The following is a 19,128-nucleotide window of genomic DNA, read 5'->3' on the forward strand; positions in this document are numbered from 1 at the left end:
TGTAGAGATATTTTTTTTCCAATTCCTTCTCATTATTTCTTGTTCATCGTCACTACTAACATCTCCATGCTCGGACTGACAATTAGTAGACATGTCAAGAAGAATAAGAGTAATAATTTATCAGACGAGGATTTCCTACTCAAATGTTTTAACAGTTTTGTTTAAGTAATCGGTACCCTATTGACGTTACAGTGAACTTGTAATAAGACAATAAGAGATAAGTATTGAAACCAAGCATTAAATGATGGAATATTGCAATATCCAGATACAAGTTTCTCAGATTTCCTCATGAACAAACAAAATCTTTAAACATACCAAATTCAATAGTCAAGACTTAAAAAACGAAATGTGAATGTCTTACCATGATAAATCATCCTCGTAATCGTAATATTTTATATTTTTATCATAAACATTAAACACTTTAAAAATATCGATAAAAATATAAATGCCCGTGTATATCCGAGTTGTATCAGTAATCACGGTTGGTGGGATAAATATCACGAATGATATTTCCAAAGGAAAGAGGCAAGAATACAACCAGAATACTAACCTCATTCATATCACAGATTATATTCATATAATCTCATAGATAATATAAGAATTCTTATATTATCTACGGGTGGATCACGGTTGTAGATTATAGTATAACCACCACAGAAAAATACCGGACCTACAACTACACTGTATCAAGTCGATGATAACCGTGACCGAAATATAAATATTTGGATTGATAACTAGATAATGATAATGCTTATCATTTAGGTTTTTTCTTTTGTATATATTTTGTATTTATTTTTCATAAATTCATCATCGAAGTTTATGCCTGTATTATAATATAATATTATATTGTTATTTGCTATAATTATTCGTCAACAACTTAAGTAAAAGTTTTTATTTATTCAAATCATTGTCTCAAGAAAGTGTTCACAATTATTTCAATATACGATTTAATATTAATATTACGTGGCAACTATTTTAAAACAATGATTTTTAAATTTAAATGTTGTCATTAAAAACTATAAATCTTCACTATGTTTGAAAAATATGAATACGTGGCTTTTAAAAAGCTAAAATGCATTCAACGCATTATTAAGAGAAATGTATGGTCCAAACATATTAATACATTTGTTCTTTCAATTAACTTATACTGTTTTTAGACATAACTACATAAGCCATGTCTTCTAAAATGAGTCACACTCATATTGTGGTGCTATGTTCTGTTGCAAATTTTATAAATGCGGCTGATCGTGTTATTATGCCTATTGCAATAATACCAATGACTAGTTATTTCAAATGGACAATGCATTGGCAAGGATGGATATTATCAGCATTTGCTTTCGGCTATTTAAGTAGTCAAGTAACTAAAAATATACATATTGTAGTCATTATCAAATGAAATGATATTAATGATAAATCAATTAGGAATTATATTATATTATAAACAATATCTTTGTTTTTATTTATTCAGGTTTTTGGGGCTTGTGCAGCTAAGAAATTTGGTGGCAAATTAATTTTATTACTGTCTGTTTTTTTATGGTCAATATCAACTGTCGCAACACCATGGGTATCTCATAACACATTTGCTTTAATTTTATGTAGAATAATATCTGGATTCGGTGAAGGATTAGGTAAATCAATTTTGAATAAGCTTATTTGTGAGATGATACAAAATATTTTAATTTATTTTTTATCAAATTTAGGATTACCAACAATATTTCATATTTTTGCTAACAATATCTCAATAACTGAACGTTCAAGTGCATTTGGTTACCTAGTGGCCGCAGGTTCTGTTGGCCAGACAGTCGCAACTGTGGTAAGTTTATGTGACTATTGACAAAAAATATTTATATAATTCAATTTATTTAATAGATGATTTTTTTATTAATATTCAAATTATTTGGATAATGTATAAAAACTATCCATTTTGGCACATTATCTCTGAGTTAAATTACCCAAATTGTGTGACAATTCTTACCTTATTCGGGTAATATATATATTATCCACAAAGCTATGAATTAAGTTTTTTTTTTTTTACATTCATTGGAATATTTAGTATTTACAATTTGTAATAACAGTTACAAAAAGCATATGAGTGTAGAAAAAAAGAATATACGTGTTTGTTATGAAAGCTTGAGGGGAGTTTAGTAGCTACCCAGCAGTAACACTAAGACGCAATATGAATAAAGTAAATAATTAATAAGGTATAATACCAAATAATAATACTTTACAAATAATTTTTTTCTAATATATTTAATATATTGTTAATCATTGCCTAATTAAAGATTATATTTTATATGATATATATGTGAAGTTATTAAATTTTATAAATTGTAAATTATCATATTGATTGTTTAAGTTTGATAAATTAAAGAATATTTGTATGTGAAAACAAATAGTTCTGTAACTAATAAACTCATAACTTATAATAATATAATCTTATTATATGTGTTTTCAAAGACAATTATCTACTATCGTTATTTCATAGTAAATTGTATCCAAAGTTCCTTATTTATTCAGCAGTAAATAATGTATTAATTACCCAGGTACTGTGAGAAATAATCATTTGGTATATATTTTTCATATTTTATTCACTATATATTTAATATGAATCTATAATAATATTAACTGTTACTTATACATATTAATGAAAATAACTTTTCTTTTCTAGATATGCCCACATTTAATGTGGCAAACTAGCTTTTATTTGTTTGGTTCAATTGGTATTGTTTGGTCACTTATATGGATTTCATTATATTCAGAAAAAGATTGTGGAAATAATGATGAGCTTCCATTAGTTATTATTCCCCAAGTATGTTAAACTCTTATATTGTTACATGTTATCTTATAATATACTCATAAATAAACTAGCTATCTTGTCATATGTGCTTTACCGAAGATTGTGATCTACTAGTGGTTACAGGGCGCTTGTCTTATGCGCTCTACCACTAGATTACAATGATGGTATTTGATACACAAATTGAAAGGATAGAGTTTGTGGAGGACTGAGGCTAAAAATTGTAAAAATTATTTATGATACAACTCCTGATATGCTTCCAAACTATAATAATATTAAAATATATTAATAGTTTTATATATTTATAAATAATAAATATAATAAACAGCTATTAAAGCTATCTTGTTGAAACATGGTAGAAAGGGAAGGGACACATTTAATATTTTTTTAAGGGCCATTAGCACAAATATTTTCATGTTTTTATTATAATTATTCATTTTTTTTTTCTATTAAAAATATATTTAATTATAATCTTTAAAACATCTGTACAATAAGTAATTTTGATTTAGATGTTTACATAGCGAGATTGACAGATAAGAGAGGGAACTCAGTAGTGCCACCCGACAAATTATTAATTATATTTTAAATTAACAAATAATATATATATAAAATATTATTCGATTCAGTTATATTTCTATGAATGAATACAAATGTAATGATAGATAATAAAAATATTAAAATTAATTTATAAATTATATTAATTATATTAATTTTATTAATGTTTTAATATTATTAAAACTAATGAGTATACAAACGTGTATGGAATACTGAGTAAATAATTATGTTTTTCTTTTCACAATTATGCGATTACCCCTATAACTTTTCTGTTTATAATATATTCTGTGAATATACAATATTATATTAATTATAAACAAAATTCGATACTTCTGATTATTATTGTTTTTTTTTCTATACAAAATAGAATATATTATATATTTGTGGTTTTAGGAAAAAAATAAATTAATGTGGCAGTAAAATTAAGTAACTTATAAGTTATTTTATGACAGCGACAAAAATTTAACTTTAAAAGTATCTTTTTAACTGGTTAATGCCCTGCCATGCATATTATTATATTAGGTACCAATATTTGTTGACTGTCAAAGACAGTCGTATCACTTCTGTATAGAGATGGTACTAATGGATGTTTTGTAAAATGGGTAGCTTTTAATTTTTTACTATGTTACTCGTGTAATAGGTAAGATTATAAAATATTAGTACCCAATTTCCCTAACAATAATAATTTATGCTATTATAATCAAATTAATATTTATTATATATTTTATTATTGTATTTACATTAAACTTATTTTGTTTTATATAGTATTCTAGTATTCATTGGAGAAAATTCTTTATATATTGGCCCTTATGGGCGATATATATAGCTCACTTTACTATGAATTGGTCCAACTACATAATAATGCATTGGCTACCCACGTATTTGCGTTACCTTGGTGCTAATTCACATAGTATTAGTTTAACAGCTGTTCCATATATATTCAATTCAGTATTTGGTATTGGTAAGTTTTAATTATTCAAAATATAAGACTGATATCAAATAAAATAAACAATAAATGTATTATAAACTTAAAGATTTCAATGTTAATTAATATATATTTCTTTTGGTTACTTGTGGGTTATAATTAATGACTTGGATAGGTTCGTAAAATGTGTTATCTCGCCTACAAATGTACGCATGCAGTTGACTTACACTGTTGTCATTTCTGAGCTACATTTGTTAATAGGTATAACTCTATATATAAACTTTTCCATAACCCAATATGCTTATATGATTTTTACATAATGCCATAATTATTTATGCATAATGTATTGAACATTTTTTTTGATGTAAAACCATCTAGGTCAGAGGTTCCTAAATTGTTTACGGTTTGACCCTTTATAGACAAATTTTAAATTTTGGCGTCCCACAACATACCAATGAGTAATGACCGGTTTTATGTGGTTCCAATGATGATTGCTATCATTGAAATAACTTTTAGTGCGGCAGTGTTATGTTCGCACACTGACATGTCACTGAAGGTGACACTCATAATAGTCGCGGATAATGATAAAAAATTTCAATAATCACATCGAAACTTAAATGCATTTAATATTTATACCAAAGTAATAAATCTACAATATAGTTAGATAGAAAATACAGTATCATATAAGTACTCGTATTTATACATAAAATATATTTTCTTTTATATATCTATATATTATATTGTATAGTAATCTAATAGTAAATATTTTACATTATAAAAAATAAATAAAAATTTCAGAACTTTCCACGAATCACCATACATATAATTGCGACCCATTTATGGGTTGCTTCCTATAATTGTAGGAATCTCTGATCTAGGCCATTTAGCTATATCATAAGGGATCAATAGGCTTAAAATAATGTGTGATTTATCTTGATACTTAATTTTTGTAATGCATAATTTTAAAATATTTAATATAACTTATTTTTGATTTATAAAATTATTAAGATGCATATCTGACAAATTACATGACCTATAGTCATTTTGTTTTACAATGTATACAATAATTTATTGGTGTATAATTAAATTCTAAAATCTAAATTTTTACTTATTCCAATTTTAAATCTTGAATTTAAGGTAGTTTGAAGTTTTATTAATAATTTTGTGTTCTTTAAAATTAAGTTTTAATATACTAGTTTAATTAAAGTTGCAGGAAATTATGCGGATAAACTAATTGATCGTAGATGGTCAGTTTTAAGTGTTCGACGTCTAATGACTACTATAGGTCTAGTAGGACCAGCAATATTTTTAATTCTATTTTGTACAGTGAATAGCTTAGCTGCAGCCATAATGTAAGGAATCCTTATATTATATTTTATAGTCAATTGATTGCTACAAAATTAATTTATTTATTTTATGTGGTAGATTCATTTCTATATCAATGGGACTATGTGCTTGTAATTCAGCTGGGCATTTAAGTAATCATGCTGAAGTGGCTCCTAATCATGCTGGCATTACATTTTCAGTATCCAATACGCTGGTAAATTTGATTTAATATTTTGTATATTATATAAATTATAAATTTTATTAGTTGGACCAAGGGTCGGCAACCTTTTTGATGTCCAGGGCCAATAAAAATAGAACATTTTTCACAGGCCACAAATTGAATATACCTTATTTTATTTTAAACAAAAATGTATAGTCAAATAAAATTTAGTTACAAATCTTAGTTAGTGGTTTTTATACAAATTATAAATTGTACTCGCGGGCCACTTAAAATTACTATGGTGGCCGCGGTTTGCCGACCCCTGATTTGGAATCATCTTAAGAAAATCATAGTTAACAGTTCAATTTTAATGTTTATCATTAAGTATTAACTTGAATATTTATATTTCAGAAAAGGTTTTTAACTTGATTTTTTTTGCAAATATCTTAGGCTACCATACCAGGAATATTATCTGGTCCTCTCACGGCAGAACTTGTAACTGCGTCTCATGGCCGTTGGTTTCCAGTTTTCATATTAGCGGCTGCGCTAAATTTCACTGGCTCAATTATTTATTGCAGTCAAAGTTCAACATCACAAATATTGTAATTAACAAATTTGTAAAAAAAAAAAGTATACAGAGTATTTATTTTTGTTAATTCATTTTAGAGTTACCAATCAAATAAACTATATTTATTGTTTACATATTATTATGAATATTATTTGAGATTATAAATGTTTATATTTATTAATATTATGTTGTCATTACATATAATAATTACTACTAAACCCAGTGATTAAACATATATGTTAATTCTTGCCTCTTGGAAATATGTGGTGGATGATAGCCCCTCCCCAATCACCGAAATGTCTGGGGTAATTATTAAATATGAATTTATTTATATGCATTTGTCTTATAATATTATTTGTTTTCTATTATTTATTATTATATTATCTGCTATTATTTTTTTCTTACCAAAACCAAAAGTTTGCCCAATAAATAATAATACACCATAAAATCATAATATACCTCATATTATGCCTTTGATTTGATAAGTAGTGAACTAATAACTATCAGATTTCAAAATAATATTCAACACATATTACTGACTTAATAGGCATAACATAGCTATAATGTATTCAACTTATTGCCTGGTAAAAATATAGAAAATTCATATAAAAAAAGGCATTTTCACCGCATTGCTGACTAGCAATAATCGCCGCCGTCATTGTAATGGTAACCAAAATATCCGTGTTGTTTTAAAAATTTTCAATTTTGTTACATGAATAGTAAGAAGCATTGTAACGTATATTTAATTAAATATACAAATTAGAATAAGCATCAACTTCCTCAATACTTACTAGTTATTATTTAGCATTGTATGAGAGTAGTAAGTGATTAATGATTACAATTATTGTAGTTGCTAAGGGAACAAACAAATAGTATTCTAGTACCTACAGTCTTATAAAAAAAAAGAAAGAAGAAATAGAAGATATCTTCTGTTTACAAGATTGTCTATAAATCATTATTTCTATAATATAGATTTGTGTAAGTGGTCAACTCGTTTAATAAAAAATGAATGTTTGTCATTAAAAAGTATTTCATTTTAAGTTCATTTTTTAGAAAGAATAATAATATGGTCTTTAACGTAAGTATATGAAGGAAGCTCCCAAAAACATGTTTACAATGTGATATAATTTGGACATATAGACAAATAGTTTTCTTTTTTACTTTTAAATAATATAATTCACACTTCACACTGTGGCTGTTAAACTGTTTATAACTAATTAACTATCTACTCGTTAAATTTAATTTGTATGCATAAAAATTCTCAGACAAATGCAGCTGAAAAATATGAATGAATTATTATATTAATATAGATATCTAAATTATTAATTACAAATTAAATTTTCAAATTGTTTAAATAATGCCGTTGCCGACAAGTAAATAGTTTGGTATGTTATATGATTACAATAATTAATATTATATTTTAATAATATGAACAAGAAACTTGCTTTTTCTTTTCTTTATTTTGTTTAAAAAAACACGGCCACGGCTCAAAAATTAATTTTAATTATTTATATACCCATGGGTGGCCTATGTATATTTGAGGCCAATGTGCCCAGTAATTATGGCACTGCTATAAGGACTATAATACAAGAATATTTAAATTTTTAAATTGTAAACCTTCTATAATCTATGTACCTAACTATGTGACTGATTTCCACCATTGAAATTAAACTTTTTAACTTACATTTACAATGATTTCTCCTTAAATAAGAGTTAATATTAAAATGATAATTTTTAGAGTTAAATTAAAATTTGTTTTTGAATAAACAAGTTTTGTTAGTTAAATACCTACTATTGTTCTATGCTACTAGTTAGGCACTTTTGAGTTTTAGTATAATAATAGGTACCTATAGATACATTTTGATTGATAAATTGGTTTCAATACAAATGGGAAATTATTTCAATAGGTGTATGATGTGTATAAAATATTTTATAGTTAAGTTTGAAGTTGTCAAATGTCGATCGTCGATCTGTTCATTTAGAATGGAACAGGCCACAAGATGTTATAGAGCCCCTTTTCAAATTAGTTATGAATGAAAACAATAACAATGATGTGGTTATATACAGGTAAAATTATTATTAAACTATTAAAACCTGATTCATCTTGTATATTTGTATCTAATTGATTATAAAATAAATATTTTTTAGAGGATTTCATAACTATTTTTGTGTTAAAAACTTATCTGGTGGTCACAATTACAAATTTAAGCTGCAGGTGGAGTCACATAATGCAAGCTCGGAGAATTCAGTGATTGGGATAGCCACAGTCAGTTGTACTACAAAAAGTAGGATATTATTTAAATTTTGATTTGAAAATATTACAATATTTGTGAGGTCACTATTTAACACTAGTACTTAGTCACTTAAATTAAATTTGTGCTCGAAATAAAATCCATGTAATATATTATATTATGCTTTTAGATGACTTTCCCAGTATCACCGCATTTCATCATAGTGCCTATCAAAATTTACCATTGCTCTTTCGGGAATTCTTAGACACAAGAGCTCACGATATAAACATTTACAATGAGTTGGGTGAGAGTGGTCTGTCCAAAGCCTGTGCAGCTGGCCATAATGATATGGTACTTACTCTGTTGCAATACGGATCAGATGTGAATTTACCAAATATGTTCACTAGAATTACACCGCTGATGACTGCTGCTTACCATGGACACGATGACATAATAAGAATATTGGCTCGCAATGATGCCGATGCTACATTAAAAGATATGTGCGTATAGCTCATCAATAATGACAATATTTTTTTCCCATATTTAGTTAAATTATTTTATATTATATTTACTATGTTTTATATAGAAATTTAAAAACAGCACTTCATTATGCAGTTGATGGATCTCATAATAATGCAGTAAAGATGCTTCTGGAAGGAAATTTGGGTGATTTAAATTCCGTGGACTCTAAAGGTTGGACTCCATTAATGAGAGCAGGTAATCATACTTACGTTATAAAAATACTAGTAAATAAATTATTGATAGAAAGTTAAAATTTTGTAAAAAAATTAATTTTTTTTATAAAATCTCAGCCGATTGTCTAGGTTAGTTGTAAACACTGATTTTAAAATATATGTAATATATACATTTTCAAAAGCTGAATATCAATGAATATTACAAATTACAATATTATACTATGATTTAATTTTAAATAAATATTTTTTTGTTATTTAGTATTTATGTTTACCGATTTGGATGTGATCAAGACTCTTATTTCATATGGTTCAGATTTAAGTATTAAAGATAAAAATGGTCAAGATATTTGGCAGCTGGCTCATTTATCAAATAATTGGAAAGCTCTAAAAATATTACCAGATTAAATTATTAAGTTTTTTCATGATTTATTATAAGAATGAGAAAATATGTTACTTTTACTTAATAATTGTTAACATCCAATGTATATCTATTAGATTTTTCAACATATTGAATAATCAATTTGAGTATTACTAATGAATAATATTATATAGCAATGTAAATATTTTAATTGAAAACTTATTAATAAATAATTATACAATAATAGCATATAATATTATAAATAAATTATATTACCAAATTTTAAAAATGTACTTATTTTACACATTATTTAATACTTTCAAAATATTATTTAATTAAAAGAATCTTATAAATATTACAGAAGTTGCTTAAAATAATGAAAGAAAATTAACTTATTTGTATAAAAGAAAATATATTTAGGATAATTTTACAATTGAATAATAAAACACAAAATTATTTAATTAAATGTGGAAAAAATCTTGAAGCATAGTAGCTCTTCTTTTTTCAGCAATATCCATTTGATTTTCTAGATCACCTCTATCGGTAGTTTCTGCTCGTTCTATCTTCCATGATAGATTTTCAATTTCAGCTTCCAGTTTGGCTTGTTGATATTCAAATAGTTCTTTCTTTGGTCCATTGTCCATATAATATGCATATGGATAAGTATACTGAAGAGTATACCGGCATTTGGCTAGTAAAGTAGCAGAATCCAACAGATACTGCCAGTCAATCCATGTACCTTTACTTGTCATCACTTTACTATTTATCCTTTCTTTGATTTTATCAAGCGTTTGTTTCTCCAATTGCAAACTTTTAGAATGATTTTCCCAACGTTCATAGTAGTGGAGATATTTTTTTAATGCTTCGCGAGCTTTAGCAGATTCTGAACCATTCTGAGGATTTTCTCTATACTTAGAACAATCATAATACTCAGTGCCATGTGCTTTCCAATCTCCCATACACATCCAGCAAAAATCAAATTTACAACTTAAACACTGCATGTGATTGCAACCACCATTTTTTTCAATAAAAATATTACATTTAGGACAGTCTTTGGTGTTGGCTGCGATGTAATTTGATGTTTCGCTATCATCTGCACATTTGGTAATCCATTTTTTGATGGTGGCACAATCTGTAGGGGCATGATAGTCGTTTCCGCATTTGAAACAAAATGAAGTTTCACACTGAGTACATATAGCTTTTTTAGCAAGAGATTCTTTAGATTTAATGACTGCCGTACAGTTAGCTCCAGGACAAAAGCGTAATAATGGATGTGATTTAATATACTCACGGAATGCAAAATGTTGGTATTTTTTTCTTAAAATTGGTTTATTAACTGTCGATAAAACTATTTCTTCTGGAACTAGTAATTCACAGTTTAATGCCATACAAGAAAGTTCTGTGCTTACACCTTGTTTTATTTTATTTTCAAAATGACAACGCCAACAGTTATCACAATAACAATGTCCACAAGCCAAATTAGTAATTCCTAATTCTTCAGCTACTGGCCCCACACAGACTGGACAAACAAATTTATCTCTTTTTGTTTTAACCGATACTGGCTGTAATGTTTTCATTCTGGATGCAACAAAAAGCTTATCGGCGTCTTCATTATACTTCCATAACACTTCTTGAACAGCCCATTTGTTTTCATAAAGTAAAACTTTAGACATTGATGGTGTTACATGTATACTAGTACACAACTGTTCAACAAGTTCATTCAAAAATTTTTCAACCTCGTCAACAGAGAGGCATTGAACAGGAAAATATTCAGCATCGGGATTGTGTGGTGGACTCATTACATCACGATCAGCATTGTAATAGTCTTCATAGTCATCTTGATCTGAGTATTCCATATCCTCATCATCATATTCAGACATTGTTTCTTTTAAAGATGGTTGTATACTTGTATCAACAATTTAAACCAATTGATGCCTATAAAAATATTGTAACAATGAAAATCAAATCTATAATGTTATAACATTATATATATTAGTAATTATTATTAATAATAATAGGTACTTATTAAATATTAATTTTATCAGTTATTATTTAATACCTAATCAATCTGATCAATGCTTCGTATTAAGTATTCTAAATGCTTTTGAAATAGGTTCTAAATACCTACTAGGACTATAATAATTGATCCAACCTATCAGTATTAAAACCAAATAAGTGATTGTATTTTTCTTGGTCTCGTAATGATTGTATATACAAAATTGAGAACTATTAAAATATAATACTAGCCACTCGGTCTCTTTAATATTTAGTGTAAAGAAAAATACCTACTTATAGATGTTTAAAACAATTACAGATAATGTTCAATTTAATTGCCTAACTAATTTTATTATTATGAGATGAGATAAAATATTTTAGGTTTAATGTATAATAATTTACATACCTACTCTAAACTTGCCTAAAATATTAAGAGTAAGAAATTCTTTCAAAATGCAATTGAACGGCTGCATTTGTCATAATTATCTTTAAAAAAAAATATTTTACGGATGTACACAAATATGTTTCTGTTTATTTCCTTAATATCTACGATAGTATATCACAATAATAAATTATAATTTATAATACTTACGATGGTTTTGGCAAACACAATTAAATAATTATATGATGTAGGAACAATGGTGCATAGGATGAAGAATATTAAAAGTAGCACGATAATCAAAATTGTAACTGCATAATTTCGATTTAAATTTGAAACCAGACGATGATCACACGATTTTTCATAATAGTAATATTAATTATATGATAAAATTTAAATGTTTTTAAGTACAAAATAAACACAAAGTTCGGGCGACTATTGAGTTTCAACTTTCAATCTTACCACATAGTGTATACTTCAATACTTGTACACTGTACTACTGTAGTGTACTAAAAAAAAGTGTGTACACTTTATTGTTTATTATAATACTAGCATTTGGCATTTAGACATTTTAATAATAATTACAATACACACAATAAGTGATAAGATGCACTCCAGGGTTTCATAAAAAAAAAACATAACAAAAAATAACCCATTTATATTATGGCCATATTATCATAGAACAAATGGCCATAATATGGGTCATGGGATGGGGACAGTGTTGGGTCCCGTGATCATCGAAAATAATGCTTCGTTGCGTAGCCTGTATATTATCATAGAACAGTGTTATCGTAATCGCGGTGTTTTTTATAGCTTATCTCAGACCTCGGTTAGTCACTTCTTGATGAAACCAAATACTATAGATTAGAATACGGGAAGCTCTTAGATTTGCTAGGGGACACTGTAACGCTACATATTATAGTAGGTTGCCTAAATAAGCCCCTTAATTTTTCTTTTTTAGACACTGATAACTATTAACTGATAAGTTATTAGTACAAAAGAACAACTACTTAGCTTTTTTCTAATTTTTAAATTAAGTCCAATAGTCCATTAGCCTTTAGGTACTTAATATTATAGTGTTATTAGTGTTAAAATATAAAAATATATACATAGTTTATAATAAAACGTGCAATACATCATTACCATTTACTTGTATCAAGTGTATGGCTGTTTGGATTATGGACACTGGATTACTAAAACAAGGTTTATTTCATAGAGTAATACTTGATGGTTAGCTTATTGTTTTTACAATAATTTGATACAGTTCTACACGGTTATACGGCTTTATCTTAAGTTTTAAACATTTTAATGATATCGATAGTTGTGAAAAAATAATTATATAATTATCATAAAATATTGATTATACTAACTAAAAAATATGTACAGTGAGAAATGTGTGACATAAAGATTAATACAAAATATTATTAAAACAATATAAAATATGTAGGTACCTACTAAATATTTGCAACAGTGTACACCATCATTACAAGTGTAGTAAACCGACAGTATTACTAATATTCTAAGTACATTCTCACGATAGGACAACAACAACAAGAAGGTTAACTACATCAACGATTCCAAGAACCACGTACAATGTACGTACCTAGAGTTTGACAGCGCAATTAAAAAACATTTTGCATTTACACAATAGTGCGAAAACAACCTATGAAAATAATCCGTGAGTGAGACAGTGCAATTTAAGGACTAAGTAAACGGATTATGAATATCTGCAAAACTTAATTAACTTTGTACCAATAAGTGCCAAGCATTCACTCGGGTTGTTTGTGCAATAACAACGTCCATCTCCGGTTCCTTTCAAATATCCACCTCCTGGACTCTACCGTGTACATTTGTATCCGTATAGTTTTTATATAAATATAAGATAGAATCTATAGTAAAATTAGATTTAGTACAGAGTCTGCACTACGCACACGCTGAGTCTCGGGCAGATGCTTTTCGCTCTGTCCTCAAATTTATATATGAAATTAATTACTTTTTAAATAAATTACTTATAACTAACTTGTGTAACTTGTCGCTCTACAACCTTCTCTCCTACATTCACCATCAACGTCGACGAACTCAAAAATATAAGCGAGCAGTGAGGGATCACTACACGTCTTTTGGTGTCAGGTGTGGGGTCACCTGAAGGAAGAATTTTGGTATCCAACCCAGAATCAAGTACATCAGCGGACCTCGAGTTCAACCACGTTGCTGAAACCTAGGAAGGAAGGAACGACCGAAGCAAGCCATCAACTACATTCAACATTTTGCAACTGCAATCAACAGTTCAACTACATTCAACATTTTTAACTGCAATCAACAGTTCCACTACATTCAACATTTTCAACTGCAATCAACAGTTCAACTACACTCAACATAGCCAAGCGGAGCATCAACGACGAGCCAGCAGAGCCGCCAGCACGCAGAGCAGACAGGACCAGACAAAATCGCAATGAATACTGCATTGGACAAAAGGCGAAATTTCATGATTACATTTCGTACAACATTAAAATCACAACAACACGAACACACGAACAACGGATATACTTGACTATATACGACTCTATTAACACGTATTCTATTAACAAGTTTGATTTTCTATAAATAACCATTTTTTCTTTCTAAAGTACTCGCACACGCACGTACCATTTGATACACCTTTCATTTTATATAGTCATATGCATATATATATATATAATACTAAATATATATATATATATATATATATATATTGTTTGTTTTTAGTGAAACGCCAATATTCGCGATCGTAGATTTTGAATTCACTCAATTAGGAAAAGAAAATTTAATTTTAATATCTGGCGCTGTCTGTGGTCGCCACGAACCCATAGTTACAAAACTCGAAGGGCGAGCATTGAAACTCAAAACCCACGAACCGGTAACCACTGGCGAATGGAAAGCTATGGTACGCCACCTCGTGACCATTTTTAAAGGAAAGCCAAAAAAACTAATACCCATACTCGCCCAAATCTATGATTCCGATCACACGTTGCGCGCCTAAATTTAACGCGTCAAGCCATACAGAACATTCTACATAATTATGATGCTCTGATTCTGTGGGAGGGCTCCACGGACGTAAAAATACTGGAGGCTCTACATATCTATTGTAGAATGTTCACCATGCGTGGGTGGGACACTAATAACAACAGAGAGTTCGACCTACAACTAATGGATACGGACACAAAAAAATTAATATGCTCCCTACATTTAGGAATTTTCGAAAAAAAAAGGGCGGGCTTTAAAGCTTGAGGAAGCACATGCGCTCGTCTGCGACGGCGATCACGGTTTTTCGGAAGCCCACGACCCTAGAACTGACGTAATGTGGACACGTTGTTTATTCAACAAATTAAAATTTCATTACCGTGGTATAATCGAAAACGCGGTTACCGACTAAAAAAAAAAAAAAAACAAATTGTAGAATACATTAAGTCATACAATTATATTCATTTTATTTTGGAGACGGGTTATTATTACATTATAATTATTATTATTATTATTATTATATATATATTAATCGGGTTGATTATTCGTATTTTTTATTTTTTATTTTTTTTGTTTAATTATTAATGGGGACAAGATTATTATTATTATTTATCTTGTATACATAGGGATAGGTTATTTATTATAAAACTATATCTAACTAATAAGATGAAACGATTTTCAGACTTATGCTTCTGAAAATACCATTCACGTCGGGAACTTTTCGATACAACGACGAACAACTAACACGACACTCTGGCCTATACTACGAGAACCGGGGACCTTTGAAACTTATTACGTCTCAATGGGACCTAACTGCATATATTAATCTTGCTAAGTATAAGGAACGATTTGTTTATATTGACGATATTATGAACCAAACTGAAACACTATGTATAACCATCGCACACAACGTCGATAACAATTGTAAGAACTTAGTGTACACAGCTAATACTATAGTAAGGGAATTACGTAAAAGAAGGGAACTAGTGATAAAATCCATAGAACATAAACTTTCCAAAAGAAGTACAACGTTAGGAACAATAGCAAAGGCAGCCAGATTAATATACGGAATATGTAATCTGGAATGTATAAAAAGATTTACTTTTAATATAGGACAAACACACGACGCGACACAAACAAAATTCGTTAAAGAACAAATAAAAATAGTTAAATTACAAACCAAGTTTGACGAATACGAAAACTATAATACAACTTTTGTATATAACGAATCTATTAATATATCTAGGGAACAACAAACAAAAAATTACTTGTTAAAACACTTCGTAATTGTAAATTTGTTAATAACAAAACATATGTTAGAAACCAATACATTACTCGAAATAATACAACAAGCAAAAATAGGAATAATTCATACCAGTTTAATATCTCCACGCGAACTTTTAGAGAACATTAAAGACATTAAAGTGTCATTACCTGGGGGCACCGATTTACCTACTGATTTAGACATACAAAATATTTACGAATTAGTAAAGCTCTCAGACATTACTATATACTATGCAAATGACAACTTAGTGTTTATTCTTACTTTACCTCTAATCTATCAAAATGATTTTATTTTGTATAATTTAATACCTATGCCAGTGTGCACCGAAAACGATTGTTATTATATAAAACCTAGTAATAAGTATCTAGCTATAAGTAAGACGAAAGAACACTATGCTCTTTATGACGAATTTTATTACACACATTGTAAACACGCTAGAGACTTCCTTTTGTGTCCTGAAGGTAATCCATTACATCCACGTACTAGTAGACCAGCGTGCGAAGTACAATTACTCCAAGATCCTATAAAAGTTCCAACAAGCTGCGAAATCATGCACGTACAAATGAGTACATCCATCTTTCACAAAAAACGATTCAAAAACGAGTGGATCTACGTCACCAACTATGACATAGTATTCATTACATGCGACGAAGATAAAGAATCCACCAGCCATACACTAAGAGGTGTAGGTATCTTAAGTTTAAACGAAACTTGTAAAGCGTACGCCGCTAGAGACGTACTCATACCAGGGAAAGTCGATTACAAATCTGAATATATGGATTTCAACCCGAAATCAGTTTTAGAACACATAAAGGATATGCCGTTCACCGACAACAACAACTTAATGGAAGATTACCATGTTAAAACAAATAACATGGAGGACCTACATAAAGTGTCAGGGTCAAACAAACAATTAGAAAAACAACGAAAAGTCGACAACAAAATTGACGAGCTAAAGGACACGCAAGAACGCAACGATTATATATTATATGTAATAACAAGTAGTATTTTTATGACGGTAATCATATTAATAATAAATATGGTTAAAGAAAAAACAGTAACAAATCACACGGAAGTAGCACAGTCACAGGAAGAAACAGAAGAACTGGACGCAAACCCAATGATGTCATCAAGAGGAATCGACATGGTCGAGTTTCCACTCGCACCAAGAAACAGCCCTACCGGCTACCCAACACTTCGGACATTCTTGAATTAGCGGAAGTCAGGGACTTCCATCTTCGAGGGGAGGAATGTAGTAAACCGACAGTATTACTAATATTCTAAGTACATTCTCACGATAGGACAACAACAACAAGAAAGTTAACTACATCAACGATTCCAAGAACCACGTACAATGTACGTACCTAGAGTTTGACAGCGCAATTAAAAAACATTTTGCATTTACACAATAGTGTGAAAACAACCTATGAAAATAATCCGTGAGTGACAGTGCAATTTAAGGACTAAGTAAACGGATTATGAATATCTGCAAAACTTAATTAACTTTGTACCAATAAGTGCCAAGCATTCACTCGGGTTGTTTGTGCAATAACAACGTCCATCTCCGGTTCCTTTCAAATATCCACCTCCTGGACTCTACCGTGTACATTTGTATCCGTATAGTTTTTATATAAATATAAGATAGAATCTATAGTAAAATTAGATTTAGTACAGAGTCTGCACTACGCACACGCTGAGTCTCGGGCAGATGCTTTTCGCTCTGTCCTCAAATTTATATATGAAATTAATTACTTTTTAAATAAATTACTTATAACTAACTTGTGTAACTTGTCGCTCTACAACCTTCTCTCCTACATTCACCATCAACGTCGACGAACTCAAGCGAGCAGTGAGGGATCACTACACAAGTCATAATATTATGTACAATGTACAAATACAAAATAATAAAAGAAATAGAACTTAGGTATGAGAACATTATAAAATATGTATGAACAATATTTTTATATGTATGATATAATATGTTAAATTAATAATTAGGTGTATAAATTATAATACAATATAGGTAAAATATGGCGCCAAATTATTTGTATTAGTTAACGAGTACATAAAAGTGATAAGGAGAAAGGGGTTGAATAGGCAATCACATACATTTTGGAGCGCTATGATGCTAGCAGGTTTCTACAGAGCTTCTCGTATTCTAATCTATAGTATTTGGTTATATTATAGCTAATTGAAATTGTTGGTATTTTATATATACCCGGTGTAGTCACTCGCACACTGCGCTTGCTCGAACAATTGAAATCAAAAACATCCCTCGACTTGTTATGTAAAACCACCATGGGTGGGTGTCAGAATTATTTTTGCATCATCAATTTTAAAACGTTGATTTACCTAGATTAAAAATAAAAATTAATTTGTTATACTTACGCTCGGTAAACTTTAAGCGTTGTACGGGTGCGTAAAACACCGAAAATCGTGAACTTCGTAAGGCTATACCATAAAAACCAATGATTTCCCGGTAGTCGAGTTTTGGACAAGTACCTACTTAAATTTGGCATGCGAACTATAATTGAAATAGAAAACCAGAATAGGTTCATTGCAGATGACCAAGATTTCTGTAAAAAAAGAAAGGATTTATCAATATTATACTGTATAGGTACTGAGTATAATACTATAATATATAAGTTCTATGGATATCATAGTAAATAATATATTTTATAATATCTATGGCAATCGTCAATTGTCGAAATTCGTCGGCAATCCTAATAATTTCAGCAAATACTATTGTATGTTTGATTTCAGTGAACAAAAAAATAATAAGCCACCAATATAAACAGAAAGTTCGTTAAACCGTATATATTATAATGTGAGTTTTTACACAAACTAGCCAATTTCG

The 19,128-nt window shown here is 28.9% G+C and overlaps 4 protein-coding genes across 16 annotated transcripts in view; 3 read left to right on the top strand and 1 right to left on the bottom strand.

Moving 5' to 3' along the window:
• Nucleotides 1-780: 780 nt before the first annotated feature.
• Nucleotides 781-6,460, top strand: LOC132952207 (uncharacterized). 2 transcript variants are annotated; one of them, XM_061024414.1, is made up of 9 exons: nucleotides 781-1,100; nucleotides 1,158-1,357; nucleotides 1,469-1,628; nucleotides 1,701-1,813; nucleotides 2,669-2,809; nucleotides 4,115-4,310; nucleotides 5,488-5,626; nucleotides 5,700-5,814; nucleotides 6,211-6,460. In XM_061024414.1, the coding sequence occupies exons 2-9, from the start codon at nucleotides 1,175-1,177 to the stop codon at nucleotides 6,364-6,366; spliced, it is 1,203 nt and encodes a 400-aa protein (XP_060880397.1). In that variant the 5' UTR covers nucleotides 781-1,100; nucleotides 1,158-1,174; the 3' UTR covers nucleotides 6,367-6,460. The 2 variants fall into 2 exon arrangements, with proteins under 2 accessions (XP_060880397.1, XP_060880396.1); XM_061024413.1 differs by having other exon boundaries at nucleotides 783-1,100; nucleotides 5,482-5,626.
• A 104-nt stretch (nucleotides 6,461-6,564) lies between these two features.
• LOC132952208 (fibronectin type 3 and ankyrin repeat domains 1 protein-like) lies at nucleotides 6,565-9,736 on the top strand. Of its 2 annotated transcripts, none has more exons than XM_061024416.1 (6): nucleotides 6,565-6,633; nucleotides 8,265-8,395; nucleotides 8,477-8,613; nucleotides 8,750-9,059; nucleotides 9,146-9,276; nucleotides 9,514-9,736. In XM_061024416.1, exons 1-6 carry the CDS (start codon nucleotides 6,565-6,567, stop codon nucleotides 9,657-9,659), a joined length of 924 nt encoding a protein of 307 aa, XP_060880399.1. In that variant the 3' UTR covers nucleotides 9,660-9,736. The 2 variants fall into 2 exon arrangements, with proteins under 2 accessions (XP_060880399.1, XP_060880398.1); XM_061024415.1 differs by having other exon boundaries at nucleotides 6,606-7,406.
• Nucleotides 9,737-9,863: 127 nt separating this feature from the next.
• LOC132952206 (potential E3 ubiquitin-protein ligase ariadne-2) lies at nucleotides 9,864-12,674 on the bottom strand. Of its 2 annotated transcripts, none has more exons than XM_061024412.1 (2): nucleotides 12,449-12,674; nucleotides 9,864-11,547 (listed from the first exon to the last, which is right to left on the bottom strand). In XM_061024412.1, exon 2 carries the CDS (start codon nucleotides 11,490-11,492, stop codon nucleotides 10,074-10,076), a length of 1,419 nt encoding a protein of 472 aa, XP_060880395.1. In that variant the 5' UTR covers nucleotides 11,493-11,547; nucleotides 12,449-12,674; the 3' UTR covers nucleotides 9,864-10,073. The 2 variants fall into 2 exon arrangements, with proteins under 2 accessions (XP_060880395.1, XP_060880394.1); XM_061024411.1 differs by having other exon boundaries at nucleotides 12,200-12,673.
• A 328-nt stretch (nucleotides 12,675-13,002) lies between these two features.
• Nucleotides 13,003-19,128, top strand: part of LOC132952688 (uncharacterized) — a 47,750-nt gene continuing 41,624 nt past the window's right edge. For 6 of the 10 annotated variants that reach the window (XM_061025065.1, XM_061025071.1, XM_061025066.1 and 3 more), the window contains exon 1: nucleotides 13,228-19,098. In XM_061025065.1, the coding sequence (XP_060881048.1) occupies nucleotides 15,673-17,487 (1,815 nt within the window). In that variant the 5' untranslated portion in view covers nucleotides 13,228-15,672 and the 3' untranslated portion in view covers nucleotides 17,488-19,098. The other 4 variants (XM_061025067.1, XM_061025069.1, XR_009665488.1 and 1 more) reach the window with 3 other exon arrangements.

Source organism: Metopolophium dirhodum, chromosome 9 (genome assembly GCF_019925205.1).
Source record: "Metopolophium dirhodum isolate CAU chromosome 9, ASM1992520v1, whole genome shotgun sequence".
Classification (NCBI taxonomy): Eukaryota; Metazoa; Arthropoda; class Insecta; order Hemiptera; family Aphididae; genus Metopolophium; species Metopolophium dirhodum.